This window comes from Rana temporaria, chromosome 7, assembly GCF_905171775.1.
Source record: "Rana temporaria chromosome 7, aRanTem1.1, whole genome shotgun sequence".
Classification (NCBI taxonomy): Eukaryota; Metazoa; Chordata; class Amphibia; order Anura; family Ranidae; genus Rana; species Rana temporaria.
In genome coordinates this window covers 144069877-144086734 of record NC_053495.1, presented here as the reverse complement: position 1 = coordinate 144086734, position 16858 = coordinate 144069877, and the positions used below count along the sequence as shown (strand labels likewise).

The 16858-nt window shown below is 43.4% G+C and overlaps 1 protein-coding gene across 3 annotated transcripts in view; it reads left to right on the top strand.

Moving 5' to 3' along the window:
• Window positions 1-3538, top strand: part of PKN2 (protein kinase N2) — a 165200-nt gene extending 161662 nt beyond the window's left edge. For all 3 annotated transcript variants that reach the window (XM_040360077.1, XM_040360076.1, XM_040360075.1), the window contains exon 22: window positions 2455-3538. In XM_040360077.1, coding sequence (XP_040216011.1) covers window positions 2455-2658 — 204 coding nt within the window. In that variant the 3' untranslated portion in view covers window positions 2659-3538. The remainder of the gene's footprint in view (window positions 1-2454) is intronic.
• The last annotated feature ends 13320 nt before the right edge of the window (window positions 3539-16858 follow it).

Here is a 16858-nt window from a genome sequence, read left to right as displayed (position 1 = left end):
AAACCTTGGGTAAAAGGAAAAGTGGTGGCTCTAGTTGGAGAGAAGAATGCAGCCTCTAGGTAGGTGATAAGATTGCGGATAGTGTTGCAAGAAGACAAAAGTTAGGCATTAGGGAAGCAAAGTACCAGCACAGATTAAAGCAGAGATTGAATTTAAAGGGTCACTAAAGGAAATTTTTTTTTTTTTTGCTGAAATGACTGTTTACAGGGTATAGAGACATAAAAGTTAACTGATTCCTTTTAAAAATGATTAAAAGTAGATAAAAAGCAATCATATAATGTGCCTCTAGTTTCACTTTCACTTTTAAACTGGCTTCATGTTTCTGTGAAGTAGAGAGACACACAGAACAAAAACAAACAAATCCAGGGCAGGGTTATGTTTTTAAAATGAATTTGATTTGTTCTGGGAAGTTTTAGACACACAGTAATGACAGCTTAGACCACCGTGAAAATCTCCCAGTACCATGGTTATAAGGAGCCAGACAAGCAGGAAGTGTGGAGATCACAGCAGAATTACAGCAACTTCAAGGCAAAAACAAACAATGAGGACATGAAACCAGTACTGCAGTAAGGTAAAGGAAGCTATTTAGATAAAAAAAAAAAAAATCCTTTAGTGACCCTTTAAGAATACTGGAGCTATGTGGCAGGTTTATTCAGTCACAGGCTTTTGTAGAGAAAGTCAGGCTTTTAGAACCCTAATATAGCGATGCGATTGCAAAGTCAATCACACATTTGGGAGACATGCCTTTTGAGGTATCTGCCTAAGATGTTAGACAGAGTTTGTTAGGGGTAGATGACTGGAAAGATGTAGGGCCTGTTAAAAGAACTGCACTCTTCAGTTGACTGACGTCTTTACAGATCTAACATCTTCCTTAAAGTGTTTCTAAAGCCTAAGGCTGCATTCACATTTTGCCGCGATTTGTAAACTTTTTTTTTTTTTTTTTTTTTTTTACAAAACATTTACATTGATGTCTACGCCGAAAGCCGCCTGGAAAAAAGGGTCCGGGACTTGTTTTCAGGCCTGCACGGTTTAGGAGATATTCCCCTCGCAATGCGCCGCTGCGCATGCGCAGGGGGGATCTACGGCGAAAGGACCGGCAGCCGCCGGACCTTGCCGAGTTTTAAATCTCCCGCGTGCACGCGCGGGAGTGATGTCATCGCCGCTCCAGCCAATCACAGCGCTGGAGCGGCGATACCCGGAAGATGAAATATCGCTCGGCGTGAACCAGGTAAGTGCTACGCACCTCGTTCCGAGGTAAGTATTTCATAATGAGCTAATATGCGGTGCATATTAGCTCATTATGACTTTTCCCTTACAGGAGGAAAATTCTCATGCGGGTTTACAACCGCTTTAAGGAGCTTGGAAGAGAGGTGCCTTCAAAAAAACACATAGCTTTGTTAGGGACTGTTCCCATCCAAGCCATAATCTATTTAAACTATTATCACCTTGTAGGCAGTATAGGAGTATTGCCCCGAATGCCACCAGGTTAGAAATGTATTTTTATACATTTTTTTACCTTGGGCAGTTTATTACATTTGGTTGATTTAAAGCTTAACACGAGGAGGAAGGTGTGCCGATGGATGTTTTTATGAGATCTTATGGTGTTTTTAAAAGGTAAGTTCACATTTCCAGAAAGATCTGTAAGGTGAACTTATACAGGACCCCCCCCATCCCAGTCCCGCTGAGCTGCAGCGCTGCGATCTCCCAATCTGAGCCCATGTATAGCCAACTCACAGAGCTTAATCTCCTAAACGTACTCCGTCAGAAGGTATGTTTTTAGGAGCATTCTAATTGGGTGACGCCGACCAATCAGTACCTACGTAGCCCATCCTCTCAGTGGGGAAGAAGAGGGGTGAATGCCAAGGGGACATCTACACCCTGGACCCCTGAGGCGGCTATACCGGGGCTCAGAACGGGAGATCGTCGTGCTGCAGGTCAGAGGAGCGGAGCGTGTCGCTGGACCGTTGAGCAGGTAAGTGTCTGTTTTATTAAGTCAGCAGCTACACTTTTTGTAGCTGCTGACTTTTACTAAACACTAAGGCTGGAACTCCCCTTTAAAAATTGCTGGTAAAAGAAATATTGGGTATTTTAAATGCTTACTTGCAGCGCTTTTTCTTTCCATTGACTTGCGATTTGTCTTTGAACTTGCTAGAAATCTTGACTGCTCCACCAGAGTTAATTGTTTAGCACGGGCCCTTCCCGCCTTGCTCACCTTGACTCTCTTCTGGGAGAGTCTAGTTACACTCTGTTTGCCATCTCCTCTGCCCCTCACCTCACTACAAAAATTATGACTTTGCTGGGGCTTCTGATATCACCTGGAATGTGTTCACGTAATTGTAATGTGATGAAGTAATATGTAAAAAAAACTGTTGCGATGGGCCTGCCATCTAAAAAATTCTGGCCTGCCTTTAGTAAATCATACTGGTACATTTCATGTTTGTGTCTGTTTTGCAGCACATAGACTGGCATGCGTTGTTGGCAAAGAAGGTGAAGCCTCCGTTTGTACCCACGATCAAAGGACGGGAAGATGTGAGCAATTTCGACGATGAATTTACCTCCGAAGCCCCCATCCTCACCCCTCCCCGAGAGCCGCGGTTGCTAACAGAAGATGAGCAGGATGCGTTCAGAGATTTTGACTATATCGCGGATTGGTGTTGAGAGCAAGGACACTGTGAAACTGGAGAGAACTGGCGAACAAGATGACAAAATAAAAACAGTCTCACCGCTTGTGCCATCTTCAGTTCCAGATTAATTTTATTTTTTAAATCACATGAAGATTCTTTTAAAAGTACTTTTTTTATTTTATATATACATATATATATAAAAATGTGTGTGTATATAAACTCTGCGGAAGAGTGGCCACTTTCAGCATACGCCCATATTTTTTTTTTTTTTTTTTACTAGCACTGGAGCAACTTTACACCTGGTCCTCTGAGCAGGAGAACTTGGCCTGTGATACTTACATATCTGTCCCCACCATCTTTTTGTTTGGTCTCCCTACCTGCAGAGAAGAGAACTTTGGAAAAAAAAATGCTTTAAAAATTAACAATAATGATTTGGGCAGCTGATTGCAATAAGCAGGTTAATTCCTGAGACATGTTTTATGTATCTGACAATTTTAATATCGCTTACCCTCCAGGTACCTGTTTAGAGGTTTTAATTTTAAATGTACAAAGCTGAGATAGTCGAAGTTAAATCTTGTGTATGAGGGGGCATTGTGTCCCCACACCACCCCCCTTAATCATTTTATGAAATGGCGGAACTTGTATTTGAATTAGTGAAGTTCAAGTGTATGTAAAAGCAAAACCACCCCTCCCTATTTTATTTTAGTTTTGGTTATAGTAGGAAAGGGTTAGACCCGCTGCAAGAAGAGTAAGGTTTGTTCAGTTTGGACATATATTCTGGTGACAACTGGTTAAGATGGGAATTACCTCGCCTCATCCTCCCAGTAGTACAGAAATGGCAAAAAAAAAAAAAAAAGCAGAGGGTTTTAACTTTTTTCTCTGATTTGTCCCAAACTGAAAAGAAATATGTAGGCTATACATACTTTACTTCTGTGTTTATGTATTTCATTGGTACCTGGATTCAGTAACTACTGAAGTGCATGCACAGTTAACTGTGTTGGTCTTCATGTCATTCCCTGTGTATCCTTTTTAACATTCGGCACAGACTATTTACAGTGCCTCAGAAGCTCTCATATCGGTCAGTGGGAATAGTTTTGGCAAAAAACAAAGCATTGCTGCAGATCAGTCTCCTCTTCCACCTCCACTATCACACTAAAAGGTGCTGGCCCTGCTCGCAGCAGTCTTGATGTAAAGACATTTTTTTTTCTGGTTGACGCACTTCTAAAACCCCTTTCACGCTGGGATCGTGTCAGAGTTATGGTGAAGTGCCACGAGTTTTAATGTGACTTTACCACCGTTAAAGTGGTGCTTTTCGGCTGCTAGCAGGATGCTTTTAACCCCCGCTAGAGGCCAAATTAAGGGTCTAAAGCGCCCGTGTTGTGGCACTGCTGAAGCGCTTTGCAGGTGCTTCGTCAGCGCTGCATTTCAATCGGTAAGGCGTTTTTGGGAGCAGTGTATGCCCCAAAGATGCTGCTTGCAGGACTTTTTTTTTTTTTCCTGTTTTGCAAGCACACCGCCCCAGTGTGAAAGCATGAGAGGCACTTTTCAGATGCTATTTTTAGCGCTAAAGCGCCTGAAAGGCGCCCCAGTGTGGTAGGGGTCTAAAATATCACCTTTTTATTGGAAGATTTCTTCCTAAAAGTACATCTTCACAAAACATAGCAGGGAAATGCAGCTAATGCATTTCATGCTAAATCAGCACCTAATCGCCAATTTAGCACAAAGCATGTTGACTATGGTCGCTGCATTCTCCTGCTTTGTTTTATGGAGATGTACTTTTATAAAGAACTTTTCCAATAAAAGGTGATGATGAAGTACAGCCAGCCAGAAAATGTCTTTCTGTCCTAGAATTAGTTTGGACCTAGAATTTAAGTGGTTCCACAGAAACACCAGATTTGACAAGTAACACAGCTACTTGCCGATAATACATGGTATCGGCACTTTAGCAGTGGTGTTACTTTTGTTACATTTTAGGCAATGTCTGGTGCACTTTAAGCCGCTACAAAACTGGTTGCAACTGGTGATGTAAATAATTATACACTAAAACGTTCACTATGAAGAGCTAGCATTAACCTCGTATACAATCTAGTTCTTTTTCCCTACCCCCACCCACAAACCAGCCAGCTAACACTAGTTAATCAGGATCCGCTGCCTTTGAAAGAATCCTATCCAGACAAAAAAGAATATCATTGCAATGGGGCCCACCATATTGTAAGAATTAAATTAGGGTTGTCCCGATACCACTTTTTTAGGACTCGGTACAAGTACCGATACTTTTTTTCAAGTACTCGCCGATACCGAATACCGATACTTTTTTTTAAAATGTCCCCCCACAAATGCAGCCATGTCCCCCCACAGATCCAGCCATGTCCCCCCACAGATCCAGCCATGTCCCCCCACAGATCCAGCCATGTCCCCCCACAGATCCAGCCATGTCCCCCCCCCCCCATATGCAGCCATGTCTCCCCCCCCCCCCCATATGCAGCCATGTCTCCCCCCCCCCCCCATATGCAGCCATGTCTCCCCCCCCCCATATGCAGCCATGTCTCCCCCCCCCCCATATGCAGCCATGTCTCCCCCCCCCATATGCAGCCATGTCTCCCCCCCCCATATGCAGCCATGTCTCCCCCCCCCCCCATATGCAGCCATGTCTCCCCCCCCCCCCCATATGCAGCCATGTCTCCCCCCCCCCCATATGCAGCCATCTCTCCCCCCCCCCCCATATGCAGCCATGTCTTCCCCCCCCCCATATGCAGCCATGTCTCCCCCCCCCATATCCAGCCATGTCCCCCCCCCCCATATCCAGCCATGTCTCCCCCCCATATCCAGCCATGTCTCCCCCCCATATGCAGCCATGTCTCCCCCCCATATCCAGCCATGTCTCCCCCCCCCCCCATATGCAGCCATGTCTCCCCCCCATATGCAGCCATGTCTCCCCCCCATATGCAGCCATGTCTCCCCCCCATATGCAGCCATGTCTCCCCCCCATATGCAGCCATGTCTCCCCCCCCCATATGCAGCCATGTCTCCCTTACCTGCATCCCGCTGCCGCCGACTGGTTAATACGCGCGGGGAACATTACAGCTTTCATTTGAATAGCTGTAATGATTCGCGCCGTGCTGCGTATAGACACTCCCCCTTGCTCGGGATTGGACAGTTCACCCGAGCAAGGGGGAGTGTCTATGCGCGGCGGGAAACACTACAGCTATTCAAATGAAAGCTGTAATGTTCCCCGCGCGTATTAACCAGTCGGCGGCAGTGGGGATGCGGCGGGGGGGGGGGGGGGGGGTATTCTATTTCGGTATCGGGAGTATTTGCAAATACTCGGAATCGGTACCGATACTAGTATCGGGACAACCCTAGATTAAATGCTTGAAAATTCTGGCGGGTTGTAGAGGAGGGGACTTCCCCTCGCTGCCCACTCCAGCACTCTCAACCCCAAGCTCTAGTCTGTGGACAGAGCCTCTGTACCACTGTGTATTGTGCAAGTCTATTAACCCTGTATTTGTACAAGGTTGGGAGAGCATGCAACCACTCTACCCTGTGTGACTTGTGACACAGCGACAGACCCAGTAAGGGAGTGTAGGATGTGGCAGGGAACCTGTACAGGAGCTTCTAGACACTACTATAATTTTATATTTAAATGCTTTTAGCTGTTCACACCCAGCTAAAAGCTTTAGCGTTGGTTGGAGTACCCATTTAAAAATTGATGTAAGATTTTGTCTGTCATCATTCTTTATGTATACTGTATATTGATTTGTAGCTATAACAGGCTTTATTCCCACTGTTCCATATGCAGCAATCTCTGCATTACTCCTCCCAGTACTGTTTGTTCAGCACACTGAGCACAGCAATATTTAAATTCTGTTTCTGAATGTAAAGGTCTCATACAGTTCCAGCCTTCATCGTGTCCAGGGCTGGAGCTGAAACAAGAGTTGCCTTCTTTTTGTGAAAATTCAGTGATGATTATTGGAGAAACCGATTGTTTGGTTATAATTTTAATATCATGCCTTAACTGTCAGTGATAAAAGTGAGCTTCCAAAAGACCATTCTCAATTTTTACCAAAGTCACTTGCCAAATATTTTGCCTTTGCAGCTTTGTAGCTTTACTACCAGCGAGTCCAGCAACACTTTGGCTGTCAGTGTCTTACGGGCTCCTGTCCCATTGGATTACATTTACTGTGAGGATTAGCAGAACAAGCACATAATATACAGTTGTCTTGAGAGAAAAATTGGGCATCTGCTTTATTGGACCACCTGCTGAAAATACTACTTGCCTGGCTGTTTAGGTCATCCAATGGCTTCAGACATTTTCAGTCGCAAACCTTGAACGAAAAAAGGAAAGTCTGAAAAGAATCATGTGAGCTCTGCATACATGTTTGAGTTTGTGATCTAAAGTATTAACACAAGAGCGTCAGCAATGACGGTCTGTGTGTTTTGTCTCGCGACTAATTTCCTTTGAATTGGAAAGGTCACAGGTCATCTGCTTTATGTTTAATGTACACCCATGTAAAGTGCCCATTTCTATACATATAGAAATCAGGAGGTGAACAGCCTCTCATTCATCCATTGTACTATTCTGTACAGCAGCACAGCATGCATGAGTAATGAGAAAACATGGCATCTTTGACAAATCTGATCAAGCGTTTAGCTGAAGTCCTGGAGAATTAAAGGTCCTAACAGCTCATGTATGTTTAGTGGGACTGGGTAAATCAATTTTACTTACCTGATCCTCCAATCCTGCACATTCTTTTGTGCTACTAGACTGGTCCCTGCAGCCCCCCCCCCCCCCCTACTGTCTGGTGGTCCAAGGTCCTTGGACATCCAAAGGATAATATAGGGCCCATAGCCCTGCATTAGATATGAGGATACCAAGGGACAGGGGGAGTGCTGTCTGCCGGGGGAGTGGGGGACCTGTTAAAGTGTTTTTCCCGTCCCCTAGTAGCTACAGCCCCACTACAGGGCAGGACTTTGTTTTTCCAGATTTAGGTTTTTAAATAGATTTTAATTAAGTTTATAAATATTAAAGCTGAACACCGGGGAAAGTAAAAATCCTCCTTTGCAGTTTGGCTGCCTGCAGTGCAAGATGGTAAATGCTCATTTAGGTCTACAGGAACAAGAAAAGCAATTTTGCGTACTCAATCCCCAAAACCTCATCTCCATAATGCCCCAACAATTGCAGGTCCTCTGACCTCATTAAAACAAATGTAGTCTCCATAACCCTGCATTGGGCATGGAACAATCCTCTGCCGGAGCGAAGGGAGTGTGTGTGTGTGTGTGTGTTTTTTCTCCTTGTACAACCCCCCCCCCCCCCATCTGGAGTTTGGACTCCAAAGGGGTGCTTCTGACTGCCAAAGCTCCCATCCAGTGTTGGAGGCTATTGGCTGACTCAGGAGCAGCACTACTTCAGGGGTAGAACAATGGTAATATTGCTGCAGAACTAGACCTCCGTTTTGGCAGCAAGGCTGTGGAAAACTTCAGTGCTGAACAGTATTCGCAGCTATGGCAAGAACCATCCTAACTGGTGCCCTTTAACGGGGTTGTAAAGGTTGTTTTTTATTTTCTAAATGGGTTCCTTTAAGCTAGTGCATTGTTGGTTCACTTACCTTTTCCTTCGATTTCCCTTCTAAATTGTTTTTTTTCTTTGTCTGAATTTCTCACTTCCTGCTCCTCCTCAGTAAGGTGTTCAGTAAGCTAAATGACTTTCCACCACTCGGATGATGGTGGAAAGCTTACTGAGGAGAAACAGGAAGTGAGAAATTCAAACAAAGAAAAAAAACATTTAGAAGGGAAATGGAAGGAAAAGGTATGTGAACCAACAATGCACTGGCTTAAAGGAACCTATTTAGAAAATAAGACGAACCTTTACAACCCCTTTAATAAAATACTGCCTACTCCAGTCTAATCTGGTTCACATATGTATGAAACGACGTTTCAGAGATGTGAGAGAAGTAATTGGGTTGCAGTGAATTGTAGGGCAGCTTACTGAAATCAATCAGCTTTTTTGTTTATAGAAATTAAAACTCTTCTGTCCTGCATGTGGTGAACGGAACCCAGATGGCAATGAAATATTTGTACAGTAGTGTTTTTGAACCTTTTTTTCAGTCAACGCAGCCTTTAGAATTATGGACAGACTTGAGGCACCCCGTTATAAAATATAAAAACAATTGTAATGGCTTTAATATAATGCAGCATTCACAGGCAGGACACCCAATGGTAGAGGTGATTTATTCTTCCAAAGCAAATACATGTTTGCACACTGGTACTGACTAGTAGTCCAATGTTTCTCTTCTCCCTCAATTTCTCTCCATCAGTCACCTCATGTAACCCCAGTGCTAAGGGAGAGGGGCACAGGTGGGTCAAACAAGGATGCTGTTGAGGCAACAGACATGTTCCTTATTAACTGATGTCATTGGTTGTTAAGACGCCAGTGTCTAGAAAGGCTTTGTGTAGCTACAAGGCAGGCTTGATCCACCTGCTTGCTTCTATACAATTATTTTTTTTATAAATTTTTAGGCATTTTGCCAAAGCACCCCTGAAGAAACCTCAAGGCTGGTATACCGAAAGACTAATTACAGTAAGGGTACTCTGTTGTCATTGTAGCCAGTGGAACTGGAGGATGCTGTAATAGTGGGTCTTTGTTATTCGTAAAATGCCAAGAGCAGACTGATCAGTAACTCAACATGCTCAAATGTCAGCAGAAATGTTTTCTCATGTATTTTTTCAGACTGTATTTATTTTCTTTTTCCCTACACTGCTGCATTTCCAATGTTTTTTTTATCTCTGTATCAATTTACAAAGTGTTTTCCAAGTAATGGTGAATGAGATGTTTTTTCTATTAGGAGGCAGCACATATTTATGGAACTGAGGCGGGCATCATGATCGTGGCCACAAATACAGAATACAATATCAATATCCGTATGACTTAAAATACACTAATTGTTGCGACCCACTGGATTTCAGAACTTATAGCTTCTGAGGGTGAACGCAATATGATGTAACAGAATGTAAAAAATATTTTTGATAAAATTGTATATTTTATAATCGGAACACTAATTGTAGATGTACCTCAACATTTGTTGTTCTGCCTTTTTACTGGCTGGGAGTTCAGCAGATTCTTGGACCCTCTTTAAAGTAAAGAGATGAAGTTTTTGTATTTTTTTTTTGGTTTACTAGAGGCCAGAAGCTAGTAAATGTGTATGTCTAGGGCCTTGTCTTATGTTTCCTTGGTCTGTCTGGGCGGTTCGTAGAAAAGATGATGGAGCACCCAAAGTACCTCAAGCTTATTACTCATATCTACACAACTATTTCAGTTCTATTGAAAGGTATCATTACTACACATTGAGGCAGCACATTTGTGACTTGCAGGCCATGCATGTAGATATGAATGATCCTAGATTTAGTCATCATTTTCACTACAAGAAAAGATTGTTTAGGCTGAATTTGACAGGATATTCTATCGGGGCCAATTCTTTTTTGAAACCTATGTTTTTATCAGAATTATTGTATTGAATAAATGTGTTCTCTCATTTATGGACTGCTAAAGACCACAGCCCATTGGCTGTATCGCTCAATTTCTTACATGGCGAGTGGTTCCTTGGCTCTGCTTCTTACTGCATACTTTCAGTCATTAGGGAATCTTTTATACTGACACAATGGGGCACATTCACTGTGGCCCCTAAAAATCCTCAACACTAAGTAGAATTTGGGCTTTCATTCTTAATTACTCCATCTATACCTTCTATTTCACTTTTTAGCTGATCGTGGTATAGATCACACATCAGCTTGTACTGTTTAGTACAGGGGATCCTGCTGTAGCGCCCCCCCCCGCTTCTTTGCCTTAGTTAGCAAAGGGGTTTCTCACTTGTGGACCCTATCAGGGAGATCTTGTCACTTTTGGTAGTCAATAATTCTTTAATCAACTCATCGATATACCTTTTCATGAGGTATGACTCGCAACTAATCAACGAATAAACCTCTCAATATGAATGCAGTATATCACACTAAATGGCTGTGTCAGTTTGTATAGGTATTTATCATTAAGCTGGTCTAACCAGTGAATTGCATTATGTGAACACACCTAATGCATGAACTGCCCCAGTGCTATGTATGTAGTCATGTGAAGAGTATTTGTATGGACAAAGGAAATATGAGTCGAGTCTTGTACTGTTTTTTTGTTTTTAGATGCTGTGCTTTTGAGGTGCATTTTTTTATTCTATTTGTTTTATGTAGTAAAAGTGTGCAAACAAAGCTTTTTAGTATTTTAACTGACAGATTATCAATGTAAACCACGTAATGTACAGAACTTGTAGTTTAATGGAATCACTAGACATTATAAGCCAGGGTATGTCACAAACGTAAGCTCAAGAAGCACTAATTTTAGAAGGGTTTTTTTTTTTTTTTTTTTACAAATATCAAATATTTTTAGGCAATTTATGATTTTAAACCCTAGATTGTAAATATATTTTGCTATAGCTGTAAGTGGCTGCTAAAGCACTTTGTAAGAAAATTTGAGTATTTTTAGGCTGGTACACTATGCATTGATATTAAATGTGCCTTTAAGAAATGTCATTCTACAACAGAGTGTTTTTGCAGTCATCAAGTCATATGAATGCACAGATTAAAACGTTTCAAATAGATTACAAGTCTTGGCTTTTTTTATTTAAGGGCACACATTAAACATGAGAACTTTGCCTGTGTGCTGTACTATTTGAATAAGATACAGATTTCTTTTAAATGCAAGTTTTCATAGACTCTGGGTTATCGGCTCGTACCTTCAAGCTCACGGACACGTCAACTGGGTGGCTTCCCTAAATCCCTACCCTACTCCTTGAAACTTCAGTTTTGTGCTAGTGTCCTATGGTAATGGACCTTTCCTCCTTCGCAGAGGAATACCTCTTGGCTTAATTTAGGTTTTTTATATATTTTTTTTATCTTGAAGCGGGGGTTCCGCGGGAATACGTTTTTTTTTTTTTTAAAGGTTATTCTCCCGCTGTTACCATAGCAAATCGTGTACTCACCAGTCCGATTATTGCAGCCACCAGCATTCTCATTTCCCCGCAAAAGATAATTTATAAAAATGTAAGATGGACGTTTCCATCTTAATTGTGGGCACTCTGAAGCCCTCCAGGATTTCCTTGAGTTTTCCATGAGTTAAAATGGCGGAATTGTATCCGCCCTCATCACATGACCGGCTGCAGAGTCATGTGATGTGTAAAATCTTGCGAGAATTCCTCTGCTGCTGGCAAAAGAATCTTCTCCTGGTCAGCGTGACGAGACACTGCTGAGTAATTCCAGGAATCAATGCAGCGATCGCAGACGAAGCGACACGCCCAGGAAGTGCCTGGTTCATGAGCCAGAAACAAGGTATGGAATCGTTTTTAAATTTTTTGCACAGCGAACTTTGAATAGACAGACTGAGCACTTGTGTTTAAGGATAAGTTATAAATTAGGGTGAACCTCCACTTTAAGATTATTCCATAAACTCTTGCCTTCTGATGCCACAAATAAAAAGTGTAACCTCTGTAAACCTTGGAAGCTGGATCCCACCCTGTAAGGACTGCCTGTAATGTTGCTTTGGGAACTGAATTTTGTAGGCACTGGTGCAATGTGTGGTCAGCCGCAGGGTCCATCCAAGTCCAGGGTCATGGTCCATATCTATAGAACCCAGTCCCCGAAGAACTCTTAAAAGTATGCCCACCATGACATGCGAAGTCTGGACTTTATATACAGTCCAGCATTGTGGGCAGGTAAGACAGGGTCACCCTATATCTGACTTGCTATAAAAGCTTAGACTATATTTGAGTTGTATTTACTACAGTGTAAACTTTTAAAAGTGGGGAGGCGTGTCCTGCTCCACCGTCCAAGTCTGTGCTCCTGCTATACCGTGGTGCTAGAAGCCTCCTCTCTGCCTCTCCCAGTAACCCTGATCGCCCGCATCCTCCTGCCCATGCCCGGCTACAAGAAGGAAGGTGCCGCTCCGAAGCAGACCCAGAAGAAGAGTGCTCCGTCAGCTGTGAGTATGGCTGCTGCCATCTCCCCTGCAGCTATGGCGTCCCAGGGATAGGACGGGAGCCACAAGGCTGTGGCTCCTCCAGCATGCAGCTCTTCTGGAAGCCATCCATGCCTGCAAAACGGCACGAAGAGGAAAAAATTGATCATGTGTACACAGAGCTGTGGCTGATTAGGAGGGACATTGATGCATTTAGGGGCCGGGTGACAGAAGTGGAGCAGCGAGTATCCTCGGCTGAGGACATACTATGCGAGCATGTGACGGACCTCCACTCCTTGAAGGTGAGAGTGAAGCACCTGGAGTCACGGGCCAAGAATCTCAACAGACGCAATCATTTGTGCATACTGGGATTGCCTGAGGGAGCGAAGGGTAACGATATCACTTCTTTCACAGAAAAGTTGTTGCGCTCCTTTTTTTGCCCAGTGCCTCCTCACCCCAGTTTGTGGTGGAGCAGGCCCATAGAATCCCCATGCTCTACGCACTTTCATATTTAAACTTGAACTTTCGTGACGGCCACCTGATTCTGCAAGAGGCCAGGAAGGAGTGTGGGGGAGCTGAAATATGACAATGCTAAGCTTTGGAAAAACGAAAAACCCGCTGCCGGGGGTTACCATATGACGTGGGCGGGTGACCCCGTCCCCTCTTGCGCATCATGTGGGTTTCATGTGGGGTGGAGACTGGAGCATAGAGAATGGATTACATCGCTGGAATGATTAATTTTTAATACAGGACTTCTCCCAACTGTGTGTGTGGTTTTTGACACTTTCTTGAAATGGTATGGGTACAATGTACCCCATTACCAATTCACATGGGGGGGGGCAGGAATCTGGGGGTTCAGATTTCGATAAGCCCCCCTGCCCACAACCACTGGGCAAGGTGTTTTTTTGGGGGGGCCCCACGCCATTTTTTTTATTTCGGTGCGGTGTACCCCTTAATATCCATACCAGACCTAAAGGGCCCCCGATATGGAATTTGGGGGGGGGCACTTTTTTTTGGTTCGGGGTTCGCCCTAATTTTCATACCAGACCCAAAGGGCCTGGTAATGGACAGGGGGGGACCCCTGGCGTTTTTTTTTTATGACTTTGATCTGTATTGCAGGGACCCGACAATTCATGAATAGCCGCGAGTAGTTTTAAATTACACTTTTTCCTGACATTTTGTGCAGGGACAGTTCTAAACACAGGAAAAATGGTGCTACTTTACAGGCATACTATACACACCCCCAGGTACGAAATTTTAAGGAATATTTCACTTTCTTTATTTCACTTTAAGCATTAAAATCACTGCTCACGAAAAAACGGTCATTTTTTTAAACTTTTTTTTTGCATTGATACATGTCCCCTGGGGCAGGACCCAGGTCCCCAAACACTTTTTTTGACAATAACCTGCATATTAACCTTTAAAATTAGCACTTTTGATTTTTCATGTTTGTGTCCCATAGACTTTAACAAGTGTTCGCGTGTTCGAACTAATTTTTTGCCTGTTCGCATGTTCTGGTGCGAACCAAATCGGAGTGTTCGACTCCCTAGTCTTGAACAAACCTATAACTGCCATCTGGATTTTTGACTGGATTTATAGGAGTGTTGTGAGGTGAAATGGTTTCCTTTAAAATTCCTTGTTTTAGTGAAATTTTCCGTGGGAGAAAATCTGTTCTCCTTTTCTTTTGACAAAGGGTATTGTTTGTGGTAGATGGGTTCTGCCCAAGGTTTGAGGGTGGCTTTGTATGGGGTACAAGAGATGAGATCCATCTGACCTGGCATTTTGTAAGTCTTTTGTGAATTCTTCTGTTGGTACTTCATTACTTAGGGCCAAAATGGGCACGATGGGGACCTTTTTTGAATAGATAGTAAGACCGCCACTAGGGGGCGTTACTATTTTCATACCCAATTTTCCCATCAAATCTCTCTACAAGAGATTCACTGGACAATTTGGTATGATCCTGAAACTGATGGATTATTACAGACCCAAGTTCATCATCTACAATCGGGAGGGGTTTTGTAGGTCTTGGTGAGTATTCCATTAATTCCGATTTGAAGGCTCAGCATTTGTGGTCTCTCCTCTAATAATAATCTTGGCTTAAACTACTTGAGTATCCCCGGTGTCTGGGAGAAACGGGATCAGTAACCCATTTACATTTAGGGTCACCAATGGTTGATCATCAAGAGTGAGACACAAAAGGAAATGCTGGAATACCACCTTCTGGGCAACTTCATTGTTTAGGCTGGGTCCACTGAATAGGGAACCTAGGACCAGCAGAGGGAGGTGGTTGGCTCAGGGACCTTTTGTGAATTTGGATTTATATTATTTTAGGATTGTTGTTGGCTGTTTGGGTCAAACACTTCATAAGGACATTGATTTTGCCAGTGATCTTCAGCTCCACAGTTGAAGCATCTGGTTCTAGTGGGAGGGGGTCCTAGGGAGAAGCTTCTTCCTTGTCGTCCTCTACCTCTGCTTCGTCCTCTACCCCTGCCCCACTGCCTCCCATTTCCAGAGTTACGCTGTGGTCTCATATCCTGTTGAAATGGACCTCCTTGAAATTGGGCACCTGAACTTTTTTCCCTTATGTCAAAACAACCTGCTGCATCCTTTTCAGTAGGGATGAGGCAAACGCAGCCCCCCCCCCTTCGGTTCGCACCAGAACATTTGAACGGACCGAACGTTCGCACAAACTTTATGATCCCATTGAAGTCTATGGGACTCGAACGTTCGAAATCAAAAGTGCTAATTTTAAAGGCTAATTTGCAAGTTATTGTCCTAAAACGGGTTTGGGGACCCGGGTCTTGCCCCAGGGAACATGTATCAATGCAAAAAAAACAGATGTTTTTTCGGGAGCAGTGATTTTAATGATGCTTAAAGTGAATTTTTGTTTTTAATTCCTTTAAATATTGTACCTGCTGGGTGTCTATAGTATGCCTGTGAAGTAGCACGTGTTTAGAACTGTCCCTGCACAAAATGACATTACTATAAGAAAAAAGTCATTTAAAACTGCTTGTGGCTTTAATGTAATGTCTGGTCCCTGCAATATGGATGAAAATCATTGAGAAAAATAGCATGGGTCCCCCCCCCCCCCCAGGTCATTACCAGCCCCTTTGGCCCTATATACTTTGAACAGCAGTATACAGGCAGTGCAAACAAGACCGGGACTGTAGGTTTAAGTAGAATCTGTTTGTAATTTTGAACTGGTACTTTTTTAGTGTAGATCCACCCGAAAAATCTATTTTTAAGCTTTTCGGAAAACATAGAGAAGGGTTATCACCCCTGTGACATTTTGTTTTGCTGTCTGTGCGCATCTGTTCAGAAGATTGCACCTCAATTTCTGTCCCAATGACAAATTATTTTTTTTTTTTTTGTGAAACAAGGATTGGTGATAAAGCATCAGGACAGGAGACACCTCTTACAGAAGATAATTTCCCTTCCTAGGGGTAGATTTCCTCTCACTTCCTGTTGTCTCCTTCCGTTTGCAAGTAGGAGTCGTTTTTAAGTTGGATGTTTGAAAGTAGGGGCCTGCCGTATATACTCTGCAGAAATTTGGGCCCTAGGCGTTGGTGTTGCCACAACACTGTAAGCCCTCACAGTTAGTCTTGGTGGGCGCTGGAACGCCCTGCTGTGAACTATTATATCAATAATTGTAATTACATGCCATTGTTGAACAGTGGTAGAAAAATTGGGCCTGTGGTGGTGGTGCCACAACACTGTAAGCCCTCAGTTACTCTTGGTGGGCGCAGGAATGGGCCCTGCTGTGAAATATTAGATCAATAATTGTAATTGCATGCCCTTGTTGAACAGGGGCAGAAAAATTAGGCCTTAGTCAATGGTATTGGTGCCACAACACTGCAACCCCTCACAGATACTCTAGTTGGAGCGCAGTAATAAGCCCTGCTGCAAAGTATTGCATCAAAAATTGTAATTACACACCCTGTTAAACATGGGCAGAAAAATTGGGCCTTAGCCACTGTTGGCGGTTCCCAGAACCAAACATTTTCTTATAAGCTATCGGCATGATCATTTAGGAGGAAAAGGATGGTCACTCAGCATCAGCATAGGCAGTCTTGAAGGGATCTGACATTTCAAAAATTATTCAGTTACATCAGCATCAGGTGCTTGGTAGCTGATGGTGATCCACGCCTGATTCATTTTTATGAAGGTCAGTCGATCGACCGAGTCGGTGGAGAGGCGCACCCTGTGATCGGTTACAAAGCCTCCAGCAGCTCTGAATGTGCGT